Raw genomic sequence first — 16,001 nt, 5'->3', positions numbered from 1 at the left:
ATGTTTTAGTTTGTGTGAATTCACACACACCCATACCATTCTTTAGTTCCTTGCTAAGTTTGTTTTGAGTTTTCCTTTGCTTTTTGAACCATTTTATGATAGAAGAGAGATCTGCGGTTTGGTCTCTTTCATTTACATACTTTATCCAATATGTATTATGTACCACCTAGCATGCCATAACCAGGAGTCTTGGAGATTTAAGGTTAGAGAGATCTTTTGCTACATGTTCCTTGTATAGGCAGTTATTCATGTAATGTGTATTTTAACTTATCTATTTCCTTTTTTAAATTTAAGTTATAACGGTGACTCCTTGGTGATCATTCCTTGGCATGAACAGAAACACCGAGAGAAAGATTGGTGTGAGGAGGCAGAGTGCAGGTAAGAGTCAGCCAGCAGATGGCACTACTTCTCATCGTGGGGTGGTTGAATAGACCACCCAGTGGAGGTGGGGTGTGCTGCGAGTCATTGATTTAGAGTTTGAATGAATTAAAAAAAATAAGAAAAAACTTGACTCAGTTAAAATTGGTTTAATGGAAAAATATGAAATGCTACCAAGGAATTATTCTACAAATGATCCTTTTACACAAACTTTTTCATTTTGAGATCTTCACTTTCAGTCTTTGACATACACAGATATATTTGTCATGGTTATTAATTGTGATATGCATGCTATTTTGTTCTTGATTCAGTTTCATTTTTCACTTGTATAAGCTGTAACCTTGGGAAGCCCGAGAGTGTGGGGGCACCAGCACTGTGCAAGGGGTGGGACCTGAGGCGTGGGGGGGAAGGGCAGGTGAGGGACCGTGGAAGCCCTTTCTCCACCAGCCCTCGGAGTCGGAAGAATGCGCCTTCGCTGTCTCCTCCCACACTTTCTCCCAGGAGACCAGAGGTTTGTTGTTGGCACTCCTGAACTGAGCAAGAGAATCTCCAGGTTCCTGGGCGTCAGGCATAGGTTAGTGTGGTGGCCGAGTCAATGGGGTTGGGAATTTGGGCATTTAGTGAAAATTTATATGCTGAATATTGGTGCTCTGTTTAAAAGAACTTGTTGGAGAAAAAGCAAAGCTTGTTTAAAAAATTGTTTTTAAAAAGGAAAGCTCATTTAAAAAAGCTTGTTTAAAGAAAAGCAAGCTTGTTTAAAAAAAAAAGCAAAAAGCAATACCCAGAATCCTTTGTTCCTCTTCCTTTATATTCTGCTCACCAGAAGCAACTATTTTAAATTCTCTGAGATGATTATTCTGGAATTTATTATGTATCTCTGAATAACATAATTATACAGCTATTTCTGGATTTTTCAGTTCTGGCTATTATCTGTAGACATCCTCGAATGAAAAATCATGGTTTAGTTCTTTTTTTACTCTGTGTACCCTGTTCTTCCTTGAGAGTTTACCATGCTCCCCCCCCCCCCCCACGCCCCTTGGAAAATCTTTTGCTGCCATTTCTGCGGAGTTTCAACAGACTGGAGCTTAATGCACGGTACTGATCAGCCCCATTCAATGGACATCTACTTACCAATTGTTTGAGAGTTTTAAGGGATGGGTGGATTGAAGGCGACGGGAGGTTGGTGCCAGTGGATGTGATGGTGGGGAGGGGTGTGTTGACCCTGTCGCCACAGTTCTCAACATGAGAGGGGCCTGGACAGAGTGGCACGGCTGAGCCCCAGCCCCATCCCCCAGCTACACCCCAGTTCCCCTTAGCTTGTTGCTGGAGCCTCTTAACAAGTAGATAGAAGACGTGAGCATGTCTCTTCTCTGCCCAAGCACAGAGAGCTAAAATGGGACTCAAGCTTGCTGTGCTGGCACTCCTAAAACTATAAAAATGAAAAGCCAGGAAATATGTGGCAGAAGAAGAGATACTTTTGAAGATGACACAGATATTCAATGGGACAGGTCCTCTCTTGCTGCTTAATGATTTAATGAGTGTCTGTCCTGTGTCAGAGCCCGAAGACTGAAGAGAGAAACTGGACGCAGTCCTGGACTTATGCTAGCAGGACGTCATCTGAGAGGAGGGGTGCTGTAGTGGGACATCCCCAGTGTCATGAATGCTGTGGCAGGTGGTTGGGCGCTGGGAGCATGTGATAGTGACACCTGCACTTGGGGGGCAGGCAAGGAAGATTTTCCTGGGGAAGCAGTGTGAAAACTGAGATTGGAGGGATGGGTGGGCTTTTTTTATTATTATTAAATGAGAGGCAGGGAGGCAGAGAGACAGACTCCTGCATGCATTCTGACTGGGATCCACCTGGCAAGCCCCTACTGGACGATGCTCTGCCCATCTGGGACTGTTGCTCCATTGCTCAGCAACTGAGCTATTTTTAGTGCCTTAAGCAAGGCCATATAGCCATCATCAGCTCACTCAAACCATTCGCACCATGGCTGCAGGAGAGGAGGAGAGAAAGAGAGAAGGGAGAAGGGGAGGGGTGGAGAAGCAGATTACCACTTCTCCTGTGTGCCATGATAAGAAATCAAACCTGGAACTTCCACATGCCAGGCTGACACTCTACTGCTAAGCCAAGTGGCCAGGGCCAGGATGGATAGGCTTTAGCATGTGGACATGGGTCTGACAGATGCAAGGAGGGAGTGTTCTAGCTGAGTGAAGAGCATGTTGGAGACTGAAGGTCAGGCCCCCTTCAAGGACTGAAAATCAGGATATAGGACCAAAGTGAGATTGGAACCAGGATAAAGCTGGAGTATTTTATGGCAGATTATAGTTATAAATGTAGGCATGGGGATGACATCATCAGGGTTCTGTTTTTAAAAAGGCATGTGTATTACCTGAGAATATTGTGAACTCAATTTTGGTCCCGTGGTATTTGAAGTGCTTGTGAAACAGAATGTAGAGCTTCTAAGTGAAGTCTGGGTTAGGGGTCGAATACAGCAGTCGTCATGTCTGTGCTAACTTATATTGTTTAGTCCAAGGGGGAGCCAGAGAGTATAGAATGGGAAGGGAACAGGACTCAGTGTTTAGTAGGGAAGAGCTGCCATTTAATGGTGGGGCTGGAGGACGATATTCTGGCCAAGTTGGTTGAGAAGGAGCAGCCAGAAGATGAGAGAAGTCAGACAGGAGAGTGTCCTGGACTGAAGGTGAAGCATGTTCTAGAAGGAGAGAGTGGTTGTAGTCTCTCAAATGGTGCTGGAGGGAAGAAAGAACTGAAATACATATCAAAGGAACTCAGAGTTGCTTGTGGGGATTTTTCCCGCTGCAGTGGGGCAGCTTTAAAAGGAAGATTTCAGAGGGCGCATTGTGACTTTTTCCACAACGGGGAATAAACCACTGGTCAGAATGATAATGGCAGTTGTGAGACAAGGTAAGTAACGGACTACCAATGAGAAGCGTAAGAGGTTGTCTAAGGCCTGTGGTTAACATGCCCAAATATTCGTGGGCTTTGTGTCTGGTCATATATTGCAGCTACAAATCACTCCTGTAAAAATAATACCTGTACATAAAAATGAGGCAGCTGCCGTGGGCCAACTTCATATTAGTACTTCATATTATTCTGCATATTTTTGCATAGTATTGTTCCCATTTTTATATGAATCACACACAGTTCTTAGACTGATTTTCTCTCATGAAGGCAAGGTTCTACAGCTGCTGGAGATGGAACTGTGCTCCAGCCTGATTCTGACTCCAGGGCCCGTTTGTTGGCTTGTAAGAGTAGCAGTTATAGCACCTGTCATTTATAGTCAACTTACTGTAGATGAGTGGGCGTCCCTAATGGAATGCAGTGTTTTCCGTCTGTCTCTCTGAAATATCTTAGTTTCATTTATATATGTATATGTTTTCTTAGTCTTTAACCATGGCCGGCCAGGACCACCTCATAAAAACTTGTAACCTGTCACCTCCGTGAAGTTACTGGAGTGCTCATTCCTCTAGATGTTTCTTTCTCGCTCCTGATGGCAAGTGGTGTGGAGTTGGTCCATATTTTGCAAATGCCAGTCTAGTAATCTGTTGCTGACACCACTAAAGGAATATTACCAACATAAATAAGGCTTAGTTCCTTTTATTTTTACGAACACGGAAAGCAAGGATTTTTAGTTGATATTTGTATTGAAATCCCCGAGGGGTGTTTTTCCTAAAGTAGGCCTGGCTGCCCTTATAGGTAATGGTGATTTAGTAGGCCTGTGGCAGGCTCCGGCCATGTGTGTCTTGTATAAGTGTCCTGCGGTAATTTTCATTTTGCTAATACTTTTTTGATTGATTTGAGGAATAGTTGTTTTATCATCCATTCTGAGTTTTTTTAATTGGGAAAACTAATAGGAAAATAAATGAAGCTTCCCTGAAACGTTCTATTTATCCTGTAAGTGTGCACGTACATATAGGAATGCACACGCAGCCTTCCTGTCTCTATGACTGGCCCCTCCACTATAATTCTTCCCAGCATTCCCATCAGTTATCGATTGCTCCTTTTGCACTTTACAGACGGGTGGTTGAGTCGAGCCTCCAAGATGAAGGTGAGTTCTTGTACGCCGCCCAGCCTGAGCTCCTGCGGTACAAGAGCCCCCGGCTGGCAGTGGAGGAGGTCATGGACTGGTACCAGACCAGAGCAGAGGAGATCGAGCATCACGCTGGACAGGTGAGGGGACGGCGATGCTGCTGCTCGGAGAGGCCAGCAGTGCGGTGCTGGATCCCGAGTGTTCCTGCGTGGCGTGGCGTGGCTGCTGGCGGCAGTGTCACGGTCACATGTACGCTTTCGGAGGGATGAATGACTGTTTCTTACATTTGTTTGTTTATCCTTTATCTAAAATGTTTTTGTGGCTTTTTAATAAATTATTAGAGAGCCATTACATACAAGAAAAATTGTTCAAAATCTTTCTTTAAACCATAAGCTGCAAAATATGGTCCAGACTGTTGTGAGAATGTCCATATATTTTTAATAGGTTTGATGCCATATTAATTAAAAAGATTGTATCAACCGAAAAGTGCTTGATTCGCCTGGCCGTATTGTAGTGTGTACTGCAGTGAATCCTTACGTAGCTCCTCAGGAACCCCGTCTGAGGCTCTGTCCTAATGTTTTCCTTACGTCCAGGTCGCGTCTCCCTCAGGTCCCATGTGCCTGACTGAGATGTATAGCAGCTGCACTAGAGGGGGTATCAGAGAGAGAGAGAGAGAGAGAGAGAGAGAGAGAGGGAGAGAGGTGAGGACTACAGAAATATAGGCATCTAAGTACTAATCTCGAGTCTTCCACCAGCACGCCTGGTAGCTCCAGACCTGCTGCTGACTGTTTTCAGTGGCTCATTCCAGAGTCTGTGAGAACGAAGAAATGTGCAGGAGAGAACATTACAAGCTCTGCTAACGGGGTGCTGTGCAGTGTGAGCGGTGCTTGTCCCCATCTCAGAGGATGGAGGCTGGCAGTTCTGAGTGAAGAGCATCAGGCTGCACTGAGAAGCCTCATTCAGCGCCTGGCTGGTGGGTGACTTTTCCTTTCTACTTGCAGTCCTGGCCTTGGGCCATTTCCCCTGATGGGAAGGCGACCCCAGAGGGTCTGACTCCAGTGCTGTGGGAAGGAACTCCTACCCTTTGTTTATATCTCCATGTTGTGCGTCTGGCACGGCCCTTTGTCGCCATTTGATAGCCTCCTTCTTGAATTTCTGCTTAATCCAATTCCTACTGTTCGTATTCATAGAATTCAAGGTGAAATATTTGCTGGAGCTGATGGGAATATTATAGACCAAACTTCCTGGGGGATGGCCAAGAATATTTATGATTGACTTTCTAAGTTTTTGAAATGGGTAAGGACCGTAGTAGAAAATGTTCAGAATCTCAAGGTGTTGTCGTGATGGGAAGAATCTCTGTAGTTGATGCAGTCTGCCCTTCTGTGTGGTGGGTAGGTCAGTTGTCAGTTAGAGTCCACAGGAAGGAGAGTGAGCAGCTTGCTTAGGGTGCACAGGGACAAGAATCAGACCGAGTCCAGGTCTTTGTATAATATTTCTTTTTTTTTTTTGTATTTTTCTGAAGCTAGAAACGGGGAGAGACAGTCAGACAGACTCCCGCATGCGCCCGACCGGGATCCACCCGGCACGCCCACCAGGGGCGACGCTCTGCCCACCAGGGGGCGATGCTCTGCCCCTCCAGGGCGTCGCTCTGTTGCGACCAGAGCCACTCTAGCACCTGGGGCAGAGACCAAGGAGCCATCCCCAGCGCCCGGGCCATCTTTGCTCCAATGGAGCCTCAGCTGTGGGAGGGGAAGAGAGAGACGGAGAGGAAGGAGAGGGGGAGGGGTGGAGAAGCAGATGGGTACTTCTCCTGTGTGCCCTGGCCGGGAATCGAACCCGGGACTTCTGCACGTCAGGCCTATGCTCTACCACTGAGCCAACCGGCCAGGGACTATATAATATTTCTTACAGAGCCCACATGAAAAATGAACAATTAACACATCTTAATAGCTTAGGTGAGATCAATTAATTTAAAAAAGTGGTTTTCAGGTCCGCAGTAGCAAATGTTTTGTGATACTTGTTATCCTGATGAGAAAATCATAGACTTCTACTTCTATTAGTAGAAAATTTCCAAAAAATTAACGTAATGACTTAACTGCAATGTATTGGATCAATAGAATACGTAAATGTTGCATCATGACTACTCTGGGAAGTAAAGTCAGTGAGAAGTCACTTTGAGTAAGATAGCTCAAGTTGTGGATTCTGTCAGGTTTTATTGTGTGGGGGAAATACCCAAGATTGCTGTCTGAGATATGAACAACTCACGGTAAACTTTTTAACTTAAACCATGCAAAAAGGGATTTTGTGTAAATATTAAGTGAAGTTGAGGTCTAGACTCTGATCATTGTAACTGGGTTTTTAGGGCATGTGGAAGGTAGGACTCAGGCAGGTTGGTTATGTAGGCTCCCCAGCACATTGTGGGGTGTCACCTTCCCTGGCTTCCACACAGTAAGTGTCAGTAGGTCCCACTAATTCTTGTGATGGACAGAAATGCCTCCTCAGGATTTTTGGATGGCTCCTGGTGGACTGTTCTGCTTCCATTGAGAACTGTAGTCTTAGGCCAATACCACGTATCTGCAAATGACCAGTTCATATTGTTCACCATGAGCAAAGGCATTTTATTTTGCTGATACAAGAGGAACTCACTTGACAATAATCGATGAAGAAAGCTCTCAAGTGAGCCAATGAGGCACATTTTTGTACCATAAAATGCATAATTTGTATCTGGACATCTTTTAAGATAGCATCACATGATTTACAGGAACTGCATGGCATTTACTACTGTCTAACAAGAAAAGGACTCTGTTTGGACCAGTTTTCTCTGAGCACTCTGTGGTTTCTTAGCTGAACTAAATAGAGCTTTCTGAGAGTAAGGAGAAATGCATGTGTGAGTGTGTTTATATATGCATTTAAATAACTGATTTCTAGGTAGTTCTGTTATTTGAACTAGGAATGAGTATTCAGAATTATCTCATGTCTAAAAAATGCTTGGTAATCACCCTCATGTATTTTAGAAGATAAGTAGTGACTGCTCAATTTGTAGTTTTAAATATATATATAATATATATATTTTTTATTTTAATATATATTTTAAATATATGCATATATTTATTCAGTGAGAGGCAGGGAAGCAGAGACAGATTCCCACAAGTGCCCTGACCAGGATCCACCCAGCAAGCCCACTAGGGACGATGCTCTGCCCATTTGGGACCTTTGCTGTATTGCAACTGGAGCCTTTTTTTTTTTTTTTTTAGTGCCTAAGGTGGAAGCCATGGAGCCATCCTCAGCACCTGGGGCCAACTTGCTCCAATCGAGCCATGACTGTAGGAGGGGAAGACAGAGAGAGAGAGAGAGAGAGAGAGAGAGAGAAGTGAGAGGGGGAGGGGTAGAGAAACAGATGGGCGCCTCAAATGTGTGCCCTGGCCGGGAATCGAACTCAGGACAACCACACTCTGGGCTGACACTCTACCTCTGAGCCAATCAGCCAGGGCCTGTAGTTTTAAATATTTTATAACTTAAAGTTCAGTCATTATTCAGGATTTTAGAAAATAGCAGTAACAAAAAGAGAAACAAGAGGATTTTTAAGGGAGTGAAACTACTCTGTATAGTATGGGAATGATGGATACTGTCATTATATATTTTTCCAAACCCAAAGAATGTACAGCAGCACGAGTGGACCCTAATGCACACTGTGGACATGGGAGATAGGCTGGGTCAGGAAAGGTTTATCAATGATAACAAACGTGCCCCTTCGGAGGCGGATGCTGAGCGTGCAGGCGGTTGTGCTCGTGTGGCGGCAGGGAGAGCACGGGAAGTCTGTTCTTCCTGCTCACGTTTGCTGTCGGCCTCAGACTGCTCGAACAAATAGAGTCTATTTAAAAAAACCCAGAGCTTTCTGAAATTGAAATGTTTTAATAGTCTAATAATTCCCTAGATGTCCTGAGATCTTGTGAGTAATTAGGAGTAACTATAAAGAAAGAAGAATGATTTTGGGATGCTTTGTTGAGCTGCCTTCTAGTCTTTTTTTCATTTGTTTAAAACACTTCTAATAGAGGTATTGTTATTCAGTTTCATTTTATGCGTTGGTGTTTCATGTGGCTTGTGCTACAGTCGAAGGGATATCTAACATAGTTTTATCTTGTTCACTTTTGGATATGTAATTGATATGGGACTTCTTTTTCCTTGGTGCCTACAAACACCTTTAACAAAACGTTTTTGTAGGCTTAGGAAAATGTTTCTTGGTGAAATTTATCCAGTGAGGGCTTGGGCTTTACGGTATTATTCTTTAGGTTGCATGAGAGGCTTCTTTTATTTAAGGTGTCAGTTACTTGATTCTAAAACATTTTTACTTCAGTTAGTATTGAGAAAGCAACAAACTCAAAGCTGATATTAGAAAGACGAATTCAGCTCACAAAATTGGTGAATGAATTACACATCGGTAATGTGCTATGTTCCAGCTGTTTTATGGGGATGTTTTATGCATCAAGTTTTCTTCATGCTTTCTGAAAATTCACCTGAGATAGAGTTTTTTTCTAAATTGGTGTACAAGTAGATAGTTCCTTTCAGACATTAATTATATATTTTTTTATGAGACAGGTAAAAACATTTATCTTTTGATGTATAACCAGATCATTCCAGTTTTGCCTCATGCCTTACCTACCTATAATTTTCCCCTTGTGTTTATTTGCAACATTTTTTTTAATTCAGTGAGAAGAGGGGAGGCAGAGACAGACTTGTGCCTGAGCTCCGACTGGGATGGATCTACCTGGCAAGCCCACTAGGAGGCGATGCTCTGCCTATCTGGGACCCCTGCTCTGTTGCTCAGCAGCTGAGCTCTTAACACCTGAGGTGGAGGCCATGGAGCCATCCTTAGCACCCAGGACCAGCTTGCTCCAATTGAGCCATGGCTGTAGGGAGTGAGAGAGAGAGAGAGAGAGAGAGAGAGAGAGAGAGAGAGAGAGAGAGGAGCAAGAGGGGGAGGGGTGGAGAAGCAGATAGGTGCTGCTTCTGTGTGCTCTCACTGTGAATTGAACCCAGGACATCCACATGCTGGGCTGACGCTCTACCACTGAGCCAACCAGCCAGGATACAACCTCTTTTCAACTGAAAATACATTTTTTTTTTTTTTTTTTGCACTTCATCTTCGCCTGTCAGTCAGTCCCTGGGGCTTTGAAGGGCTTTGGGTGGACCTTTAACCTAGGTGGGCAACTTTTTGTTTCCGGGCTGCTCCCTCTCTCCCTTCTCCCTCTTCCTGGTCTCTGCTTCTCACCCCTGCCCACTTCCTTTTCCCTCATCCTTCTTGGCAGTGATTCCGCTTTGTATTTCATTGGGAAATTGGAGAGCTCGTTTCCCTTTATCCTACTCTTGCCAGCTTTTCCCTGAGGACATGGTCCCCTTTCTTGCTTTCCAGGTGAAGCCCAGACTCCCAGCTGCTCAGTCGTCTGGTCTCTCTTCTGTATCCTCCTCTTCTCCTCGACTATCTCCACTGCTTTGCCTTAAGGTTCAAATCAGTTCTGTTTTAAGCACGCGCGTGCACATACACACACACACATGCATGCATGCACACACATGCACGAGTCGTGTTCTCCCTGGCTTGTTTTAGCTGTCTTCTTTGTCCCAGCTCAGCTTGGCAACACTCACTGCTCTTTGGAAGCACCTTCTCCACGTCCGCTTACGCTTGTGTCCCGGGAGCTGGGCTACTCTCTGCGCCCTGCCGCAGCGCAGCGTGGCAGCCCTTCTCTGTGTCAGGTGTCAGGTTCCTCCCTCGGTTGTTTAACAGACTGCCCTTTTGCACTGCTGCCTCCTCTCCTGCAGTCCCTTCTGCATAGGCTTCTGGGATGCCACGTGGGTCCTTTCTTGTTTGTCTTAGCCACTCATTTCAGTCTCCTCCACATGGCTCCTGTTCTTGGCTTGTCCCATCAATAGTGCTTTCCCCCAGGACACGCTTGTCACTAGGAGACTCTCCGAATGCTAGTAACTGTGATTCCCCTACTAGTCTGCCCTCTTCAGTCCAGTTCATTTCCAGTTCCTCACCCAATAAATACTTATTGAGTGCTCTTTCTAAAGTGTAATGCATGGCATGCCTCAGTGCACAGTCCTTTGGTTGCATCGCATTTCAGGAAACTGCTGATTCCCTGGCTCAGCGAACAGTGTTCTGCATCACCTGGCCCCGCCCTCTGCTCCGGCCACGTTTCCATTGCTTCTCCTCACACCTCCAACCAGTCCCCTCGGAACTAATCATGATTTTACAGCACATTGTGCGCCCTAGCCCCCCTTTCATGCTGCTCTCTGGCCCCTCTTCCTGCCTCACGTGCTAATGCTGTCGATTCTTTAAAGCTCGTTTGAATTGTTGCCCCCCCCCCCCGGGAGACCCTGCCCAACCTCGGGTTGGGCCATGTGCCCTCTGCTTTGAGTGCGTACAGATCCTCCACCCTTACCTCGCTCGGCCTCGATGGTTGTGTCCTGTGAGATGGAGAGGTCTTTGAAGCAGAGACCTCATCTTACTCACGTCTGTATTCATAACTCCCAGAGTGGTGCCCAGCTCATAGTAGGCCCTCACCACATAATCGTTCGTCTAGGAGAGGGAGTAAGGCGGAGGAAGAGGTGCTATATAGGTTTGGCCACTGTAGATAGTTTTGCTGTCGATCAGACTCTCACTTTGTGAACCTGATGAAGTCATAGGAGGCAGATGGCTGTCTACCGAGCATCTGTAGGAAAGCACTGTGTCCGAGGTGCAGCAGAGAAAATGTCTGTTGGAGTCAGTCCTTCAGCAGGTATTCACCCGGTGCCCTCTGTGTGGGAGGCACTGTGGAAGGGTGGGCCCCGGAGAGGAATCTGAAAGCAAAGGGTTGTTTTTGGAGCAGAATGTTACAGTGAGACTAGGATTAATTCGGCATTATCATTAACTAGTGACGTTTCTTCCCCGGCCTGTTCACGTTGCCAGAATTCAGTAGACAAATAAATATATGTAAAACTGCTCTGTAAACTGTAAAGGTCTATGAATTTAAGATTGTTGTCTTTCTCTTACCATCTTTATCTTCAGAGTTTCTTGCTGTGATTCTTTTGAAACCATTTGATCCTGATATATTTGATAAATAACTCTATAAAGTTTTGTACCAAATATATATGCTATTGTTGATATGACTTGATATAAATTGATTGGAAGAATTCTGCACAGAAGGATACAAAACAAAGTTCTTTCTAGTATTATTATTTATGACTGTATTATAACTGTAAACCTATGTTTGCCCTCCCCTGCGTGGCAGAACCAGAGTCCTCGACTTACTGTTGCCTTTCCATTTCAGGTTGACTGTGCACTGTCCCTCATTCGGCTTGGAATGGAGCGGGGTATTCCTGGTTTGCTGGTCCTCTGTGATAACCTGGTTACTCTGGAAGCGTTGGTCTATGAAGCCGGTTGTGACTTGACCTTAACCTTGAAAGAACTCCAGCAAATGAAAGACATTGAGAAACTACGATTACTGATGAATAGTGTAGGTTTTTATTTTAACTTTCTTTTTAAATATTCCTTGTGTCCTTTGATTAATGTTGTGTCTCAAAGCCAAAGATGAAATGTCCTCCACTGTCCTGAGAACTTAGGAAATAAAGAAAGGTTTCTTGACTTTTTTCAAAAACATATTAAATTGTATTGCTAAGTTACGGAAGGCATCCCGAACTCTTTTGTTTGTCTTGTACCCTGCTTGCCCTTTATTCATAACGCATCTTCTAGCACTTCTGTTTCCCCTTCCAGCCAGGCATATCTCTAAACTGGCTGTCACTCGAGGACCATGTTTCTAATCCTTTGCTATGTTAAAATTCAGAACCGTGTACATAATTCAAGGTCTTAAAAAAAAGGTTCTGAGTTCCAAGGGCAGGGTGATTGTGTGAAGGAAACATCTTGGCTTTCTGGGTTAGGATGTTAGGAGAGTTTGCCTGGACAGTCTTAGATTTTTTGGGGGGTCAGCCTGGGGAGAAAGCACATTCCTAATGTTAGGATCTGGCCTCTAGTAGGCCCACCGAGTAGAGACGTCGGCTCAAGAAGGACAGGCCAAGAGGTGCTGGCTGTCTGATAGCCCTTTTCATCTCTGCTCTCGGGTGGCTGGGTCGTGTGGCCGGCCAGGCTGGGTCACACGGCCTGATAGGCTCTTTTCTCCCTGACTCTTCCCTTTCTCTCGGGGACTTTCTTTTCATCTTCTTTTCTCTTCCTTATCCCTCTCTCGTCTTTCTCCCTCTGATCGATCCCTCTTTTGTCTCTTCCTCTGTTCCTACTTTCCCTTTCTCTTATTCATTTCTTTTCTGATTGTCCACCCGGTGAAACTGGCTTGTGTTCTAGGTAAGACTCCTCCTAAGAGGTGTAAGTGTATCTCTTGGGAGAACTAAGAGAGTGGGTTGTGTGGTGTCAGGGATAACCAGTCAGGTTATGTGTGCTGCTGGGAGTTTTGTGAAGGTGGAGGTAAAGGGACAAACAAAACAGAGGAGGAGGGGGAGGAAGGGGGAGGAGCCAGGGTTTGTAGGTGAGAGTGTTCTGGAGTGGGGCCTCTTTACACCTGTCTCTGCTTTGTGTTGTTGTAGTTTAATGTTTGTTAAGTTTATTGGGTAGCATTGGTTAATAAAATTATATAGGTTTCAGGTGTACAATTCTATAATACATCATCTATACACTGTATTGTGTGTTCACTACCCAAAGTCAAGTCTCCTTCCGTCACCATTTATTCCCCCTTTCCTCTCTTCTGCCTTGCCCATTCCCCTCCCCCTCTGGTAATCACCATATTGTTATCTTTTCTGTTATACACTTTCTGTAGTCTGTGACTTCTGGTCTCCGTCTCTCTTTCTCTGACTCCTTTTATACCCCCCCACACACATGCACACTTGTGGGTTAGAACCTCTCTTTGCCTGGGAAGACCCTCTGATTTCATCGTGCAGTGTGCCTTCTGGAGCTGACCATACCAAAGAGGGACCCCACATTGGTAATGGTACTGAGGGGCCGGACCCGCTGCAGTGCTGCAACTCTGAGCTCCAGGAGCACCAGGGGACAGTGGTTCTTCCTCTCAGCCTCCGCGTGGGGGCGATCTTCCTCTCAGCCTCCAGGTGGGGGCGGGCTTCCTCTCAGCCTCCACGTGGGGGCGGTCTTCCTCTCAGCTTCCACGTGGGGGAGGTCTTCCTCTCAGCCTCCACGTGGGGGAGGTCTTCCTCTCAGCCTCCGCGTGGGGGAGGTCTTCCTCTCAGCCTCCGCGTGGGGGCGGTCTTCCTCTCAGCCTCCGCGTGGGGGCGATCTTCCTCTCAGCCTCCGCGTGGGGGCGATCTTCCTCTCAGCCTCCACGTGGGGGCGGTCTTCCTCTCAGCCTCCACATGGGGGAGGTCTTCCTCTCAGCCTCCGCGTGGGGGCGATCTTCCTCTCAGCCTCCGCGTGGGGGCGATCTTCCTCTCAGCCTCCAGGTGGGGGCGGGCTTCCTCTCAGCCTCCACATGGGGGCGGTCTTCCTCTCAGCCTCCACGTGGGGGCGGTCTTCCTCTCAGCCTCCGCGTGGGGGTGATCTTCCTCTCAGTTTCCATGTGGGGGTGAGCTGCAGTGTCTGTTCTAGAAAGGCGTGGGCTTCCTCTGTTGACCTCAGTCTGGTCATCTGGGAGTTCTAGAACTTTAGTCTGGTATAAGCAAGTATTTAATTTAGTGTAACATGTGTTTATTTTTAACCATATTTTCAGTGTCCTGAGGACAAGTATGTGACAAGTGCCTACCAGTGGATGGTTCCCTTTCTTCATCGCTGTGAGAAGCAGTCTCCTGGTGTGGCTAATGAGCTGTTAAAAGAATATTTGGTAACTTTAGCTAAAGGGGACTTAAAACTTCCATTGAAGATATTTCAGCATTCCAAACCAGATGTAAGTAGAAACTCAAGTATCTGAAAAATCTCTGCAGTTTTTTCCCCCTACAGAAGTAGGTTTTATTTATCAATATTTTATAATAGACTTTGCAAGTCATTTTCCTTTAAGCAGTATGGAGAATGGTCATCATTTAATTCTTTAAAAATGTTGCACAGTTCAGTCCAAAATTGTTTTTGGAAGTTCACAAAATTATGTTTAATTGATTTATTCCTAAGTTTATTGACTATTGTATTTTGGAAACTGACAACACTAAAAAGACTAACAGTGGATAGGTATTTAATTCTTACTATTGGCAGATGCATTGCAAGTGTTAACTCATTGAATCCTACAACCATTCTATGAGGTAGATATACAGTGTGTCCGTAAAGTCATGTGTACTTTTGACTGGTCACAGGAAAGCAACAAAAGACGATAGAAATGTGAAAACTGCACCAAATAAAAGGAAAACCCTCCCAGTTTCATACCTATTCAGTGCAGTTCGATGTGGGCTCACACACAGATTTTTTTAGGGCTCCTTAAGTAGCTATCCCGTATAGCCTCTACAGACTCATCACTGACTGATGGCCTACCAGAATGAGGTTTCTCCACCAAACTGCCGGTTTCCTTCAACTGCTTATCCCACTGAGTAATGTTATTCCTATGTGGTGGCGCTTCGTTATAAATGTGCTGATATTCACGTTGCGCTTTGGTCATGGATTCAAATTTAGCAAGCCACAGAACACACTGAACTTTCCTCTGTACTGTCCACATCTTTTTTTTTTTTTTTGTATTTTTCTGATGCTGGAAACGGGGAGAGACAGTCAGACAGACTCCCGCATGCGCCCGACCGGGATCCACCCGGCACGCCCACCAGGGGCGACGCTCTGCCCACCAGGGGGCGATGCTCTGGCACTCCGGGGCATCGCTCTGCTGCGACCAGAGCCACTCTAGCGTCTGGGGCAGAGGCCAAGGAGCCATCCCCAGCGCCCGGGCCATCTTTGCTCTAATGGAGCCTTGGCTGCGGGAGGGGAAGAGAGAGACAGAGAGGAAGGGGGGGGGTGGAGAAGCAAATGGGCGCTTCTCCTATGTGCCCTGGCCGGGAATCGAACCCGGGTCCCCCGCACGCCAGGCCGATGCTCTACCGCTGAGCCAACCGGCCAGGGCCCCGTCCACATCTTGACTGGCATGGCAGTGGGCTGCTCTGCTGTATACACGGTGTTATATCATCATCTGTGCATGTGGACATGCTGCCACTCATCCTACAGAAACTGGGAGGGTTTACCTTTTATTTGGTGCAGATTTCACATTTCTATCGTCTTTTGTTGCTTTCCTGTGACTGGTCAAAATTGCACTATGACTTTACGGACACACACTGTGTGTGTGTATATATATACACGCATATATTTTAATATATTACAGGAAAAGAAAATTGTGACATAGAGTGGTTGTGCAGTTGCCCATGGTCACAGAGTAAGGAGTGGAACCAGGGCTGAAGCATTGTAATCTCACAATTATCTTCTTAACTGTATGCTTTACCATAACACCAATACTAGAAAAAAAGATATCTGTCCATGAGGACCTTCAAAATGTGTATGAAAATCTTTAGAATCTCATGAGCAGATCTTGTAATTATTCTTAATAACTCTTGTTGGTTTAAGATTACTATATCACTCTATAGTGCTATCTGGTTCAAATGGTGGTTTAGATTTGCTGGTGGTAA

At 45.6% G+C, this 16,001-nt stretch overlaps 1 protein-coding gene across 1 annotated transcript in view; it reads left to right on the top strand.

Moving 5' to 3' along the window:
- The window catches only part of NBAS (NBAS subunit of NRZ tethering complex), a 352,849-nt gene that overhangs the window by 134,987 nt on the left and 201,861 nt on the right, over positions 1-16,001 (top strand). The window contains 4 exon segments of the mRNA XM_066234551.1: positions 295-378; positions 4,414-4,567; positions 11,732-11,917; positions 14,126-14,299. Coding sequence (XP_066090648.1) covers positions 295-378; positions 4,414-4,567; positions 11,732-11,917; positions 14,126-14,299 — 598 coding nt within the window.

Source organism: Saccopteryx bilineata, chromosome 6, assembly GCF_036850765.1.
Source record: "Saccopteryx bilineata isolate mSacBil1 chromosome 6, mSacBil1_pri_phased_curated, whole genome shotgun sequence".
NCBI lineage: Eukaryota > Metazoa > Chordata > Mammalia > Chiroptera > Emballonuridae > Saccopteryx > Saccopteryx bilineata.
The sequence above is the reverse complement of the archived record's forward strand: the minus strand, read 5'-3'. Positions and strand labels throughout refer to the sequence as shown.